Genomic DNA, 16,358 nt, shown 5'->3' on the forward strand with positions numbered 1-16,358 from the left:
GACATTTCAGACCTGACTTATCACCCACAGACTGGGGGGTCCCAACCTAGAGTTAGTACAAGGAATTCCTAATCTATATATTGTTTTCTCAGTTAGTAGATACTATAATGAGGGAGTACTCTATGTCAAAGTCAAAGGCCTTCCTACTCAAAAAGGATGAGAATCACATAGAGATAGACTGAGGTTTCCCTACCTTCCTCCTTTTACCGATTTCCAACTTAAATGTGGCTTTAAATGTAACACTGGGGGACAATATGTATCTTGAGCACAATCACTATGTGATATGTCTTTGCAATGGAGACTTTTTCTGGGGAAAAAAGCTGAAGATACCATTGATTCTGATAAGCAAGATACATAAAGGGGGAAAGCACATGTCAGCATAGTGTCAGATGCAAAATGATCGTAGGAACAACTCTGATCAGGGATTGACTGTGGGGTACAGAGGAGAGAACCAGTTACCTAAAGTCAGAAGACCCAGGATCAAGTCCAGCAATTCCTCCTACCAGTTCTATAACTTTGGACAAGTTCAAGCTCACCTCCTCCTTTGTAATATGTATTAAGTAACAATATAAATGCTTTCAAGCTTGCGGGCTCAAATGAGATGTCGGAAGTAGAAGTGTTTTATCAACTAGAAGGAGTTAAAGAAATGTTACCTGTTTCCATGATTGTAACAGCAACTTTGGTGTTTCAGTTTTTATTGCAGTTTTATTCATATGTAATTGTCCATTTCATTTTTGGTAATTTTTGCACTTCAGGGAAGTTGCCACCAAAGAGCAAGAAATGCTTTGATTCACTTGGCCTGAATTCCAAGATGTCTTATCTGACCTCCATATTGCAACTGTGAATTTCCCATTTCTCTCAGTTTTATAAGTCTATGATTTCGTTTCAGCTTCTGCTGAAGGAAATTCCCACAGATTTCAACTCCTTCTCTTTCCAAGTTCATTTCTTCTCTTAGGTGAGGCAAAAACTGGAAGGGAATTATGCAAAGACTCTCTGCTCTGAAAGTATCAGAGTTCCTTTGCAAAGGGGTAACTTTCCTATTTCAGCATAAAAAGCTCAACCTGGCTTCATTGAATACAAGAGAGAGAAGCAATGGGCAAAGCTGCTGTAGCTGGGATTTCCTAATCTCCGATCAATGGAGAGGAAGGTGAGTGGGCTGATGAGTTGAAGAGTCTGGATTACAGCTGGGCTCAGCAGAGCCTTTCAGAACACAGCCCGAGACAGGAAGTGATGAAATCAGTTCTCACATGAACTGAAAGGCGACCATGTGCACTGACCCCACTTCCTGTCTCGATTGCCATACGGGGGACGGTAAGGGGAAAGTAGAGCATGGGGAAGTAGGGCATGGGTACAGGGAAGAAGAGGCCAGATGCGAGACTGTGGGAAAAGTCCCAACGCTGCCCCTTACCCTTGCTCCCTTATTCTTCTGGCCCTGGCGCTGGGATTAAGTAAATTGGTTTGTTTCTACTCGCCATCTCCCATTGTGAAAAACTGATGAATTGAACTATAGCCTTTGTGAACACTCAATGTCCCAACTCTTTGATGAGATTGGCAATGCTAACGGAAGAAAAGTATAAACATATTATAGAGCCTACTAATTGTTTAGAGCTCAAATACCAAATGAATTTATAGAATACTTCTGCTTTACCCTATTTCCACTCTAAACAGTACAGTGGAGAAAAGGTATAGGAAAGGCTGTATTTTCCAGTATCTGGGCACCAGGTGTCATCTTATCACCTTGGGCGAGCTTTATTAATATTTATTATTCGCATGTTATTCACTATGAAAAAGTGACAAAGTTAACCAGTGGTAGATGATGGAGAGGAAAAGGAGAAACGACTCAGAGATGACTTTCTTTGTAGAGAGAGATCCTTTCAGAAAGGTACAAGGAGAAGGAGGAGGGGTATTGGTTGTACCAGTCATAAAGGGAATTGCCCATATGCGTCACAGCGGGACCGGTCACTGGGTGTGGTTAACAGAAATCGGATGTGTAAGGTATGTGCTTTCAGACTGAGGTCCAGGCCCTCTCCTCATGTTATCTATATTCCAGTAAGAAAAGCCACAAGCTAATAAAGCAGATGATAATTAAGGGTGAGGCAACAGGTGGTCCCACGAGCTCCACCTTAAGGGAAAGACTGGGTGAGGTTTGCACCAGGAACAAAGATGAACTCAAAAGGAGATGGTATTTGCTTGTAAAGGAAATGCATTTAGTGCTGAACACACCGGCTTAGAGACTTTGTGGGTGCTGCTGACTGCTGACATCTCCTAATGACACCTAACACTCCATGCACTTAAACTAGATATTTCACCAGTGCTACCCAGTCATCACTGCTAGGAAACCCTGAGGCAGATAAAGAAGAGTTCATCCAGAAGGAGCTGGACTCCGTACACTGGCTTACATGGAGACCAATGGTAGTAGCCTTGATTGCTCCTTGGCCCCCCCTTGAAATATGCAACTTGAAAGTCACGGTCAGTGCCAGTCTTTGTGATAATTTATTTTGCAAGTTACAAAGGCTTAGAAAACAACCTTCCCCGTAAATATTTTCTAAGTTAGAAAAAGGTACCCTTTGTAATAACACTAGTAATTTATAAAGTTAAAGAACAGATACAGAGGCCTTGACCTAAAACTCTGACTATATCAAGATGTGTTTGGAGAAAGGCTATGCAAAATCAAACACAAAATACCAATGTGACAAACTAAAGTCCATCTCTGGGTACAGTACACACCCCAATTTGCATGATTTCTACCCTACAGAACTGTAGGCACAGATCAGACCCTTGGGCACACTGGAATGTCTTTTACCACCAGGCCCTCAGGCCACATGTCCTAGGTTTCTACATCCTTTCTCAGCCCCTTTCCCTTTCTGAGGAGCAGGTGTGATAAACCTTTACTACACTCCTCAACTCTGTCATCCAATAGGGGATGCCCAAGTCACCACCCCGGGTAGAGGGCCTCATTTAGCTGGGTCAAATGTGACCCAAGTTTATCAGACTTCTGCTTTCTCCACTTCCTGGCTCCCTATCTACATAGGATCTAGAGCTGCACCCATCCCAGTCATTTCTCCTGTTACTGCAGAGCAATGGTTTTCAAACTGTGGTCCTGAGACCCTTGGAGTCTCATAGAACCTCTGAGGGCCAGCTTAGAGAGTTAGAGAGGATTAAGAAGTCAAGGCTGCTGGACCCTCCCCTTCCTCCAGTTCTACCACAGCAACTTTGCTTCTTTTCATATTAGAAATTGAAGTTCCAGATGATATTTGAATCTCCTACTCAGATAAAGAACCCACTAAACTCCTCAAGTTCTGGTCAGTGAGATGAAGGCTGAGCAAAATGACTTCATCAGACACCTTTACTGTCTCATCAGACACCTTTACTGTCACCCCCATGGTGTCCTCAGCTTCCACCAACAGGCTCTGAAGTGCTGTGTCCATGCCAGCTTATTTGATTTTTTATAAAAAAAATTTATTATTGAAAGTATTATGTAGGTCCTCCTTTTTCTCCCATTAAACTCTTCCAGCCCTCTCCCGTCCTCCTTACCCCCAGGCCCTCACCACCCCATTGTCTGAGTCCACGGGTTATGCTTTACTTGATTTTTTAAAAATTTTTATTATTGAAAGTATTATATAGGTCCTCCTTTTTCCTCCCATTAAACTCTTCCAGCCCTCTCCCATCTCCCCCACCACCAAGCCCTCACCACCCCATTGTCTGAGTCCACGGGTTATGCATATATGCATACAAGTTCATTGGTTGATCTCTTCTCACCCATCCTCCCCTGCCTTCCCTCTGAGGTTCAACAGTCTGTTCATGCTTCTGTCTCTGGGTCTATCCAGCTCGTTTGATTGGACCCTCGACAACATCTCCTTAAAGTGAGCATTCCCATTCCCATTTGATCGATGAATAAACTAACCCAAAGAGAGAAAGCACTTCCTGAAAATGGCATGGCTATTGAGTGGCAGAGACAGGACACAAACTCCAGTCTCCAGATGTGGACTCCAGCTCTGCCACACACTCTATTGCAAAGTAGGTGTTGTTCCTATCTTCCTTAAATGTACTCATTCATTCCTTTGATCTCATCTCACAAGAAGGCCCCATCTATTTCCCAACTAAAAAAAGGTCTGGGGGAAGAAATGGGAGTAAGAAATGAAGATCATAGAGACTGCCCTTTCCTACAACTTCTAGAAATCTCTGTGGTACTTTGAGGGTTATGGTACATGGCCTTTCCTACATGAACCACCTGTGGCCAATATTGAGAAACAAGCAAATTACTGAACATGACTAACCAACACAATGAAACCATTTAAAGTCAGTAGCTGGCATCATTCAAATGTGCACTTCCTTGGTATACCGGGGACATTGCTGGGTTTCTGGGTAACCTCCCTCTGCTCTTAAGTACACTTCAGGAAACATGTGATTTCAACAGAAACAAATTCGCAGCTTCTAGGCTAGTTCTGGAAATATTATAAATAAATATTTCTCAGAATCCTAAAGGCACATCCAACAAGAAGAACTGAACAGGAAAGGAATACTGTCCCTCTGTTTTCAAGAACACTTAGGACTTAAAGGTAACAGTACATCAGATGAGTAACTTAGATACCACATGTGCATCGCTTAGAAGGTGCTGCACTTACACTGCATGGAATTGCTTCCCCAAAATGCAGCCCAAAGTGGTCAATTCAGCTGCATTGTTTCTATCATTTGTGCAGAAATAAATATAAGTATAAAGAGACTGATTTGTATTAACGAAGATGACATCCAAAGTCAAAGTGACACATACACACACATTCTGTGTAAAATAATCAGTATTGTCTCTAAGGAAGTGTACACATAACCACTGCTGGGAAACGTTCAACGGAAATGCCTTCTCCTGAAACAATTTCATCGTGAATCTGACACAGGGGAGGTCTTTGCAAATTCACACACATACTGGCTGCTTCATACTTCACCTGAGCAGAAAAGTCAATGAGCTTTGGAAGCTGCACTTTGCCCCCTTCATCACTCTTCAGGAAATCCAGCAAGCTGCCTGTTGATAGAGGAAGAAAGAAAGTTAGTGTAGTTAAAACACAAAAGAAACTCCAAACAAATATAATTCAAATGATCATTACTACAGGGGGAACCCCACAAAATGCCTTTTCCACTAGAACTTAAAGTGCCAACCTGAGGGCAGCCTTGGGCAAGCTACTTATCTGGTCTAGGTCCCTGTGAAGTGGGCATGTCCTAGTGGCTATATCAGAGTCGTTATGAGGGTGGATTGAAGCATGTGCCATGGCGCTTGGCAGGTAATGAGCGCTCAGTAAATTTTCTGCTACCTCATCCACAACACAAAACCATCTACTTAGCCCTGAGACTGCTGAAAAGATTGAGTGAGATCACCCAGGGAAGGCGCTGAGAACAGTGTTCCATAAAGGTTAGGTGTTATTATCTGGAGAAATACGTATTTACATTTATGATTAATAAGACTACAAACTGATTAACTCAAATAGTATTTACTGAACTCCTTCAAAGTTTATAATCCTGAGACTGGTTTCTGGGCTATAGCAACCTAAGCCCTAGGGTCAAGGTCTTTTGTTGAATGGCCTTTCTTGGAAGGACTCTGAGTGACTAATATTCTGAAGTTTTAATATATATTAAGAAAATATAATATGCATCTTTCTAACCTAGTCATCTCTGATAGCACATTATAATCATTTTTCATGAGATGATGGTTAATTCTGGATTATTGTTTTTCTGAGTTTGGTCGAATCCAGTCCCCCTCTAACCTGTTACCTTTCACCTGATTTGAAATGTATTTGTGCTCCAGGTAAGAAAGGGTCATGGTGGACACTTTTCTTCCTTCATTTCTTCTGAATTTTAAAGAATCATTTGGCAGTTTATTAATATCTATACTGAGTTGCAGGAAGAAGGGTGGTGATTCAACCCCTTTTATCTGACAGTGAGAGCCACGGGGGAAAAGAACCGCTTGCGCCTCTCCTTCAGTGAGTTCATGATTACTGGGAGTTCAATCCTGGCAAGTTTTAAATGTTCACATTTTAAAGTGACACCCTGAACATTTATTTACATAATGCTACAGAGGAAAACAAACTATTTTTCGGAGTTTGAGAACTCATATTTTAAACATATAAAAATACAAATACTCTTATTTAAAATATGTATTTATCTGGTAAATATTCATTGGGAGCCTAGTAGGTATTGGGTACTGTTCTTGGCGCTAATATAAATATGGAGGCGAATGCAGGGAACACAGGAAGACGGTATTTCCGGCCGGGCGAGGGTTAGGTGATTTAACAGCACTGGGCTTTGGGCGCCTCACCCTTGGCCATGTACTCCGTGATGATGTAGATGGGCTCCTCCTTGGTGACCACGGCGTAGAGCCTCACCAGCTTGTCGTGCTGCAGGGTCTTCATGAGGTTGGCTTCTTCCAGGAAAGCTTGCACAGACATCGTGCCTGGCTTCAGCGTTTTCACGGCCACTTTGGTGCTATTGTGATAGTAACCTAGGAAGGAAGAAGGGGCATGCTTTACCAAACTGAAAACCCAAAGCCTTCATGCAGAATCAGAAGAAAATTTCGTTACAGCTAGGAAAAACTTACGTAAAACTCTATATAGTGTTAACATCAGGGGCGGCTGAGTGAAGGGTACATGGGAATTAGTCTGTACCATCTTTACAAAATTACCTAAGTTATTCCACAGTCAAAAGGTTTTTATAAAGTAATAGTTAAAAAAAGAAACACTTCTATACGTAATCCATCATGGGGACTAAGATTTCCCTTGAATTAATAAAGATATCCAAGATTTAAACACACACACACACACACACACACACACACACACACACACTCTCTCACACAGACAACGGTCTAGAAGAAAATACACCAAAATACACCAAATACTGGCTATCTCCAATTGTGCACTTATGGGTGACTTTAATTTTGTTCACCCTACCTTTATTTAACAAATATTCTATGGTGAATATGTCTTACTTTTATAATCAGAAAACAAGCTTTGCAGTCAAAAATTTATTTATATATACTAATTTTAAAGTACAATAAACTAGAGTCAAATAGCTTCCCCCAAAGTCTTCAAAAAGAACTGGACTTGAGTGACTCTCCATGAACAAAGGGCTCTGGGCTGAATGTCTGGGAACCACTGTCTGCCACACCCCTAGCCCCACCCAGGAGATGCAGTGCCCTTCAGTGAAGAAACCCGTCTGACTTGGCTAACCCAGCATTCCCCACACTTTCTTGACCACAGAATACTTTTTCATGTACTTTTTGTTGTTGTTGCTGTTAATCCTCACCCAAGGATATTTTTCCATTGATTTTTAGAGAGAGTGGAAGGGAGAGGGAGAGACAGGGAGATAAACATCCATGTGAGAGAGACACATTGATTGGTTGCCTTCTGAATGTGCCCCGTGGTTTGAGCCTGCAACCAAGGTACATGCCCTCTACCAGAATTGAACCTGAGACCCTTCAGTCCAAGGGCCAACGCTCTATCCATTGAGCCAAACCGGCTAGGGCCATTTGCATTATTATTTTTTTTCTTTTTTACAAAATAAATTATTTTTTAAAAGATATTATTTTCTATTTCCACATCTTCAAATGGTAAGAGAAAGTATTACTTTACAGCTGTCAATCCTAATTGATAATTTTTCTTCTGGTCTTTAACACAGATTTCTCTGTTAAAACTTCCTTTTATATTCCACTTCGATTTGTACTTAGTAGCTTGTACAGAAAAATGAAGAATGCAGTATATAAAATAAAATAAGAACATATAAAAAGACTGTAATAGGAAGCTGACAAAATACTGTCCTGTGTCATTTTCAAAAGCCACAACCTACACAGAATAATAGAATCATGAAAATACAAATGGAGTTTCCAATTGTAAGAAGCTAGGAAAATCCCTTGGCAAATGGAATGGGGAAACTGAGACAAATAGCTGAACAAACTGGCCTAGCAATTTACAGTCAGATATAGAAGGTCACGTCCCTAGAGATAACATCTAGGCCTCAGTTGTATTTCAGTTCCAGGCCCAGAAAAGCAGCAAAACCAGGTGGGCGACATCAGGACCAACTGCAATGACTAATGACCCCGTGCCCTGACACTGACCAATCTGTGGAGACCAGAGCCTGAAAGGGCGCACCTGGAGAAGCTGATGAATATTCTATAGAGAGCTCCCCTAAGACCTCCCCTAAACTCCCAGCCTTTAAAAAAAATCCTCAAAAAATGAAGGACCCGGAGTGAGCTCTCCCTCCCAGGAATATGCCCACGCATTTCCCTTCCCCCTCTTCTTCTCCAGCAAGCACGCATCTCCTAAACTCCAAGGGTCTCCCAGGAGACTTGCAACAAGCGGAGCAATGGGCAGCGGCAGCTAAACCCAGGCTAACCCCCTAAACCTGCCTCCAAAGCTCCCCTTTCTCTGACTTCTCAGTGAGCCCTGTCCAGGCTCATTTCTTTCCTATAACGTTTTTAGAGAACCAAGGCCCCACCTAGGCCCTCTCCTGTTGCTTCTTCTATCCTAAGCTCTGCCTTGTTTCACTGTCCCCAACTTTTATAAATGTTCTAATCACCTAGACTCACGTTGGGAAATCTTTCCTACAGCAAGTCAATGACCCACACGCTACTGGCGGGCCGAGGCAGACATACTCTAGGCCGGTCCCCTTTCCAATGACAGTGTGACTTTTCCTAGGTCTCTTAAGATCAAATTTAAAGTAAATTCCACCAACAAAAGTCCTTTAATATCATATATGGATCAAGAAGATTCCATTATAAATTTGTTTAAAAGTTATAAGTAGGTCCTCAGTTACATGAATGTATATCTGGCAAAGCATAGCAAGAAAATACACTCTCTTTGATACATGTAACTGACAAAGGGCTAGTCTTCCTACAGGTCAGAAAGGAAAATGGAAAAAATGGGCGAAGGCTTACGTGAGCATTTCTAGAAGAAAAAAATCCAAATGACTAATAAACCCGTGAAAGGAAGATCTTATTAGTAATCACAGAAATGCAAATAGAGCCTTAGGGAGAAACCACCACCCAACTTGACAAAAATCTTGAGTTCTGGTGAGCACATATCCCTTGGTAGGGAAACTGGGGCAGCTCCCCGAGGCCCTTATCTGTACCTTTTTGAGCATCCCTGAAATTCAGTTGTAAAATGTCTGTCTTTAACAACATCCCCAAGAAGCCCATGAAGAGTGTTGCTAGGACAGCCTCTTTTTAAGTGCAATTATCTTGAGCAAACTCATCCACCACACCGGGCTGTGCGAACCTGGGGCTCGTGTAATTTGCTGGTGAAAGTCTAAACTGGGACAAGTGCTTGGGAAATGAGGTTGACAGTATTTTACAGACTTGAAGATTCAGACTCCTATGATCCAGCAAATCCACTCCTGGTCACTTTATTTTTAGTTTTAAAATACATTTTTATTGATTTCAGAGAGGAAGGAAGAGGGAGAGAGAAATAGAAACATCAATGATGAGAGAGAATCATTGATTGCTGCCTCCTGCAAGCCCCCCGCTGGCGATCGAGTTCACAACCTGAGCATGTGTCCTTGACCAGAATCGAACCTGGGAGCTTTCAGTTCGCAGGCCGATGTTCTATCCACTGAGCCAAACCAGCTAGGGCTCCTGGTCACTTTAGAGAAACTCATGTACCCGTGCAGCAGCACAGAAACGTTCACAGCAGCATTGTTCACAGTAGCCAAAACCTGAGAACAACTCCATTCCATGAATACACAGTGAGGTCAAAGGATACACCATTGTGTATCTTGAATATAAATTCAACACAATGAATGTACGATAGCTACACCCAAAAACATGAATGAAACTCACAAACAGAATGTTGAGTAAAAGAGGCAAGACATAATAAAAGACTACACTGGCGTAATTCATTTATACACATAAAATTCAAAAACAGGCAGAGCTAAATTCTACTGCTTGGGGATGCATACCCCCACATACAAAAGTAGCAGACCTCTAAAGAAAAGCCAGGACATTCTCACAAAGGTCAGAAGAGCTGCTGCCTCTGGGGCCCAGGTGTGGTGGTGACTGGAAAGGGATGAGGGAGGACTTCTGGGTGCTGGCAAGTTTCCGCTGTGTGACCTCAGTGGTCACCACACAGGTTTTCATTTTGGAATTCTTTGTGAGACTGAATATTTGTGTTGCCTGCACTTTTCTGTCTGCCTGTTATATTACCCAGCAATAAAAGTGAAAGAGACAATTATTCTCCTCCAGTCATCACAGAAGCCATGGGACTCATTGAGACTTTTACATAACATAAAATTATGGGGGAAGAAGGAAGAAAAAATGCTTTCCAAGGGGAGAGGGGAAAGTTTCAGGAAATACTGCAGCTGCTGAAGATATTTAAAGTGCTGATAAGGAGTTCGACATGAACAGTGAATAAAACAGCTGTGTCCACAGCCCAAGAACGGCAGCCGCTCCCACTTAATGTCATGTCAGAGCTGTGACATTTAAACAATGGGGCAGATTTTCATCCTGATTATTATTCACCACTAAGGGTCAAATTGTACTTTACCAAGACATTCTCAGGAATGTGCAGGTTCAGTTCACCTAGTCATGGAGACTGGGGTTGACACTGCAGATGAAAAATGATTTTAAAAGTCTTTGAAGGCAGTGAACATTTTCTTGTGGAGTGGCACTTGGCCACCGTTCACGAACACTGGTGTGACAACCTGAGAGAGTTCACACCGTGCAAGTGTGACTAACGTGCTAAACAGCACTTATGGAGGGTGGTTTTGTTTTTTAAAAAAAGATGCATGTAGTTGATTTTGGAAGTTGGCTGGTGATTAATTTCAATGCAGTTGGCTCAAATGAAGGTTTATCAAGTAAAGTTCAAGTCAAAATAAGTTTGCTTTCTCCCAAAGTCTTTTTTCATAGACCAAGTGGTAACAGGAAACATCACCCTTAGCTTCACGGATCAGTCAGTTCCCTCAGAATCCAACAATCCACAGAGGAAAACATCACCAGGCCAGATGTCAAGAGGATCACACCAACAAGAGGAAACAGCTTGAGGCAGAACCTCCTCCTTCGTCTGTCCCCAACCCCTCCTCCCTCCCCCGCCTACCCCAAAACAGGTCACTTCCTAGTATTTGTTCACTGTATTTCAGTCCAAAAATATTCAGACCATAAAACGTAACTGGTGTTTTATGAACCATTCGTTGTGCTTCACAAAAGGATCAACTCACTTGGTTAACAGTGACATAAAATTTAATCTGTTCTTTTTCTGTCAGTGAAAAAACCTAGCCTGCTATCCCTTGAGAAATACAAAGTAAATTCTGGCAACTCTAAATTGCACAGACCTTGCTATTATACCAGCCCTTGGACAGAGTGAGACTCACAAACACACATGGGAGAGGGGGGCGTCCTTTAACCTCTGTTTTATAACAGAATATCACCAATCACCATTCTTTTGGTTTTATTCCCAGTATTTCTTTGCTAAATGCATCCAACATAGTGATGTTCTTTCAGTAGCTAAGGAGATTCCTAACAACAGCCAAATTCACAGAACCATATCCACAAAAGATTCCAGTTCAAAATTTTCTATATTTTCCTTTTGTCTTCTTTCTTTCTCTTCCTTTTCCTCCCTCCTTCCCTTCCTCCCTCCCTTCTTTCCTCCCTTTCTCTTTTCTTTTCTTTCTTCAGTACAAGACTAAAAGAAAAAAAAGCATGATTAAAAAGCAAACAACTATCAATGCCAATATCCTGGCAGTGATTTTGTACTATAGTTTTGAAAGATGTTACTACTGGGAGAAACTGGATGAAGGTTACATGGGATCTCTTTGTATTGTTTCTTTTATATATGATCGCTTTTTTGAAATACAATTCATATACCATACCATTTACCCATTTAAAGTATATAATTCATTGGTTTTTGTATATTCAGAATTGTGGAACCAACACCACAATCAATTATTAGAAGATTTTCATTACCCCCAAAAGAAACCCATACCCATTAACAGTCACTCCCCCATCCTTCCCTCCCCCGACCTGAGGCAACCACTCATCTACTTTGTCTCTATAGATTTGCCTGCCCTGGACATTTCAATAAATGGAATCATAAAATATGTGGTCCTTTGTGTCTAGCTTCTTCCATTTAACATAGTATTTTCAAGGTTCATCCACGCTGTAGCATGTGTCAATATTTTATTGCCAAATAATATTCTATTGTATGGCCACGCTACATTTTATCAGTTCGTCAACTGGTAGATATTTGGATTATTTACACTCTTCAGCTATTATTGAATAATGCTACTTACTATGAACATTTGTGTAAAAGTGTTTGTGTGGATACATTTTTTTTCTGTTACTTTTTACAACTGCAAATGAATCTATAACTATCTCAAAATAAAAAAGCTTGATTTAAAAAACCAAAAAATAACTTGTGTTGAATTGGAAAATCCTAGGTAATTTCTATTTCATACCCTTTGTTCTATTGTCGCCATCCACTCTTTACAATAAAATTAAATATGTAATAACAATAAGGGTCCTTTGAATGCTGTTGACTGGACTAAGTGCTTACATGTATCATCTCATTCAATCCTTACACCATTCCTACAAGCTAGGTTTTTTTATAACCCCTTTTAGGATGAGCCTCTGCTGCCTCTCTCTTTTAAAATATCATTAGCAAGTCAAACCAATAACTCAATTAAAAATGGGCAAAGGGCTTGAATAGACATTTCTCCAAAGAAGAAATGGCCAATAAATACATGAAAAGATGTTCAACATCACTAATCATTAGTAATTGCAAATCAAAACACAAGAGACGCTACCTCAGGCCCATTAGAATGGCTACTATAAAACAGAAGCAAAAACAAAACACCAGAAAACTACAAGTGTTGGTGAGGATGCAGAGAAACGGAAACACTCGTGCACTGTTGGTGGGAATGTAAAGCGGCGCAGCCACTGTGGAGCACAGTATGGCAATTCTTCAAAAACTTTAAACATAGAATTGCCAAATGATCTACCAATCATATGTATATATATATAATCATATATATGTGTATATATATATATATGTGTGTGTGTGTGTGTGTGTGTGTATACATACAAAAGAATTAAAAGCAGGCTCTCAAAGATAATTGTGCACTCACATATTATTCACAACTGCCAAAAGGTAGAAGTAACCCAAGTATTCATTGAAGGATGAATGGATAAACAAAATCCGTGTATACATACAATGAAATATTACTCAGCCCCCCGCCCCCACGGAAATTTCTGACATATGTTACAACATGGATGAAACTGGGAGACATTATGCTAAATAAAAGAAGCCAGTCACACACATACACAAAAGACAAACACTTTATGAGTCCATTTATTTGTGGTACCAAGAGTAGTCACATTTATAGAGACAGACAGTAGAACAGCGGTTGACAGGGGCTGGGAGACGGGGGGAAAGGGGAGTTGTTAATTAAAGAGTATGGAGTCTCATTTTTGAAAGATGAAGACTTCTGGAAATTGGTTATACAATGTGCTTGTCCACGATAGAACTGGACTGTACATTGAATTATGTTATGTGTTATTTACCATGAGAAAACATTATTAACAAATGTATTCAAAAAATAAATTTTCACAAGATTTTTATCCTCTTTCAAGCAATTTAAATGAAAAGCACCACTCTGGAGAAAACAATTACGTATTTTCCAATGCCCCACCCTCCTCTCTTCTAAACCTCAGTGGTCTCCCAGGCACCAACTAGGTACATGCTAAATAAAAGTCCTATACGGTCAGGGTGAATATTTAGCACATGGCCCGGTGGAAGCCCATGAACAGAAAAAGGTGGGAAACGGGCAGGAGGATTTTGTGCATCTAGAATTCGAAGCAAAGAGGTTTTCTCAGTCCCAGAAAGGACCAATGTGCTGGAGCTCACGGTGACCATTTCAGCGCAGGCTTGAGCTCTCGCAGCAGAACTGTGCTGTGAACAGGTATTCAGGCATGTGTGTGGCCCCCCCCCCCCCCCCCCCCCCCCCCCCCCCCCACACACACACACACTGCGACCTTGCTCCTGACTTAACGCCAGCTCATCTAGACTGGACGAGTTGGCTGGCAAATGGCACCACCACCATGCAGCTGGTAAAGAGGTTACCATTCTACTTGTTAGTAGCCCTCAAGAAAATGTTAAGAAAATACAGAACTATCATAATCTCTTCCTGTCGAAGTGATAACCAGCAGATCCTCTCTCTTATCTCTTGGGTGTAAATAGCACACAATTCAATGCCTTTATCAAGGCTTCACAGCTGAACACGAGGCTGGAACAAAACTCCAATCCATCACTTCATATGCAAGGCTGCTGCTGCAGAGCAGACGAGAACACCCCACTTAAGCTCCCCCTACTTTTCCCTTCATGACGGATATGCAACTCCTTTGCCGACAATTCTCCATGGGAAGGTCTAGCTGGATTCTTTATAGTTTGAATTCATAATTAAAATTGGAGAAAAGCTATTGAATTACAGCTTCCAACGACTATAGTCAAACACGGTAACATGAAAATAATCTTAAAAGTAGAGGGCTCAGAGCCAGACACTATAGCAAACCCTTCAACTACATAACCTCATTCTTCCTTTCAACAAGGGGTGATAATTGTTTGCCCATTTTACCAATGAGGAAACGGAAGCTTGGGAGGTCAAATGGGCTTGCAGATCGCTTAGCAAGTGAGTCCAGCTCTCTGGGACACCAGAGCAGCAGGCTGGCTCCTTCACTGCCTTGAATGCCTTCAGGCAAGTTGCTTCTCTGGTTCTCAGTGTCCTCATTTATCTAATGACCATAATCATTCTTACCTTTCAGTGTAATTGTGATGAGGACAGGAGATAATCGATGGAAGTGTCCCTAGAAATGGGCCCATGGACACCGTATAGCTGGGACACTCTTCTCTCTCCTCCCGTCTTCTCCACCCTCCACCTTGTCATCTCCCCACTCAAAATCCTGGCACACTCAAATGGACTCAGAGAACCAGAGGACAATTCAGTGTAATCATGAACATGTATTTTCCTGCCAATAAAGAGATAAGGCTGGAAAGGGGAGGCCAGGAAGAGAAGGCAGGGTCCCTGGTTACCAAAGGGAGCCAGTGGGGTTGGAGGAGGCAAGGCCTGGGGAGTGTGGAAGGAGGACAGAGGCAAGTGCAGCTTTTTAGAGAAGTTATGGCTTCCCAGAGGGAAGAGGATTCAAAATGAGCAGGTAATGCTGAAACCATCTGGGGGAAGTTCTTACACAATCCTAATCTCCCCACAGATCGTGAATTAATTACGAAAGGGAGTCTAAAAGTATCATTTACAATGGCGAAATCTGGTGGACCTTCTTCAAATGAAAAGGAAATCAGCAATAATGGGACCAGTGACCATGCGTGCCTCCTGCCAGGTGCACCGAGGACACAGTATCACTCAGCACTACTCAGGCACAAAGGCATAACCTGAGCCAAGTCTCCGGAAACATCAGAGAAATCCAAATGAAGGACATTCCAAAAACAAGGGACCCGTGTTCTACAAAACGTCATAAAATATGAAGATGGGCTAAGGCAGTGGTCGGCAAACTGCGGCTCGCGAGCCACATGTGGCTCTTTGGCCCCTCGAGTGTGGCTCTTCCACAAAATACCGACTTCTGCGCATGGGCCACGAAGTTTCAATCGCACTGTACGTGTGTGCCTGCACGTGGTATTTTGTGATCGCTATATTGTGTACGATAACGGCCCTGCTCTTAGGAGACACGTGCTTAAGTATTTAGGGAGAAGCATCCGCATGTCTGCAACTTACTCTCAAGTGATTCATCAGCAACAATAACATATGGACGTGTATATGTAGAAAAAGATAAAGCAAATATATCCAAATATTAACCAGTGAATCTAGGTGAAGGATATACAATGTTTATTATACTATTCCTGTCCTAATGTTGTGGATTTGAAAAACAATACATTAAGAAATATATTAGGGGGAAAAGATAAGGTGGCATTAAAAAAAAAAGAGCAGATAACAGCTTGATGGTTCTTCAAACAACTAAATGTAGAATTACCATATGACCCAGCAATTTCACCCCTTCATACCTAAGAGAAATGAAAATATTTGCCCACACAATAATTTGTACATGAATGTTCATAACATCATTCTTTATAAGAGCCAAAAGGTAGAAACAGCCCAAATGTCTATCAATAGATAAAGAGATAAACAAACTGTGATAAATGCATACAATGCAATATTATTCAGCCTTAAGTCAGAATGAAATTCTGAGGCATAGTATAACAAGGATGAACCTTAATAGTAAGTGAAATAAGCCAGTCACAAAGGGATAAATATGTTACAATTCTACTTATATGAGGTACTCGGCATAGTCAAAGTTACAGACACAGAGAGTGAAATGGTGGTTG

The 16,358-nt window shown here is 41.5% G+C and overlaps 1 protein-coding gene across 2 annotated transcripts in view; it reads right to left on the bottom strand.

The window, feature by feature from the left end:
- LYN (LYN proto-oncogene, Src family tyrosine kinase) overlaps window positions 1-16,358 on the bottom strand; it is a 49,976-nt gene that overhangs the window by 22,729 nt on the left and 10,889 nt on the right. For both annotated transcript variants that reach the window (XM_005871661.2, XM_005871662.2), the window contains exons 8-9: window positions 6,305-6,487; window positions 4,941-5,017 (exon numbers count right to left, since the gene is read on the bottom strand). In XM_005871661.2, the coding sequence (XP_005871723.2) occupies window positions 4,941-5,017; window positions 6,305-6,487 (260 nt within the window). The remainder of the gene's footprint in view (window positions 1-4,940; window positions 5,018-6,304; window positions 6,488-16,358) is intronic.

This window comes from Myotis brandtii, unplaced genomic scaffold, assembly GCF_000412655.1.
Source record: "Myotis brandtii unplaced genomic scaffold, ASM41265v1 scaffold351, whole genome shotgun sequence".
NCBI classification, from domain to species: Eukaryota; Metazoa; Chordata; class Mammalia; order Chiroptera; family Vespertilionidae; genus Myotis; species Myotis brandtii.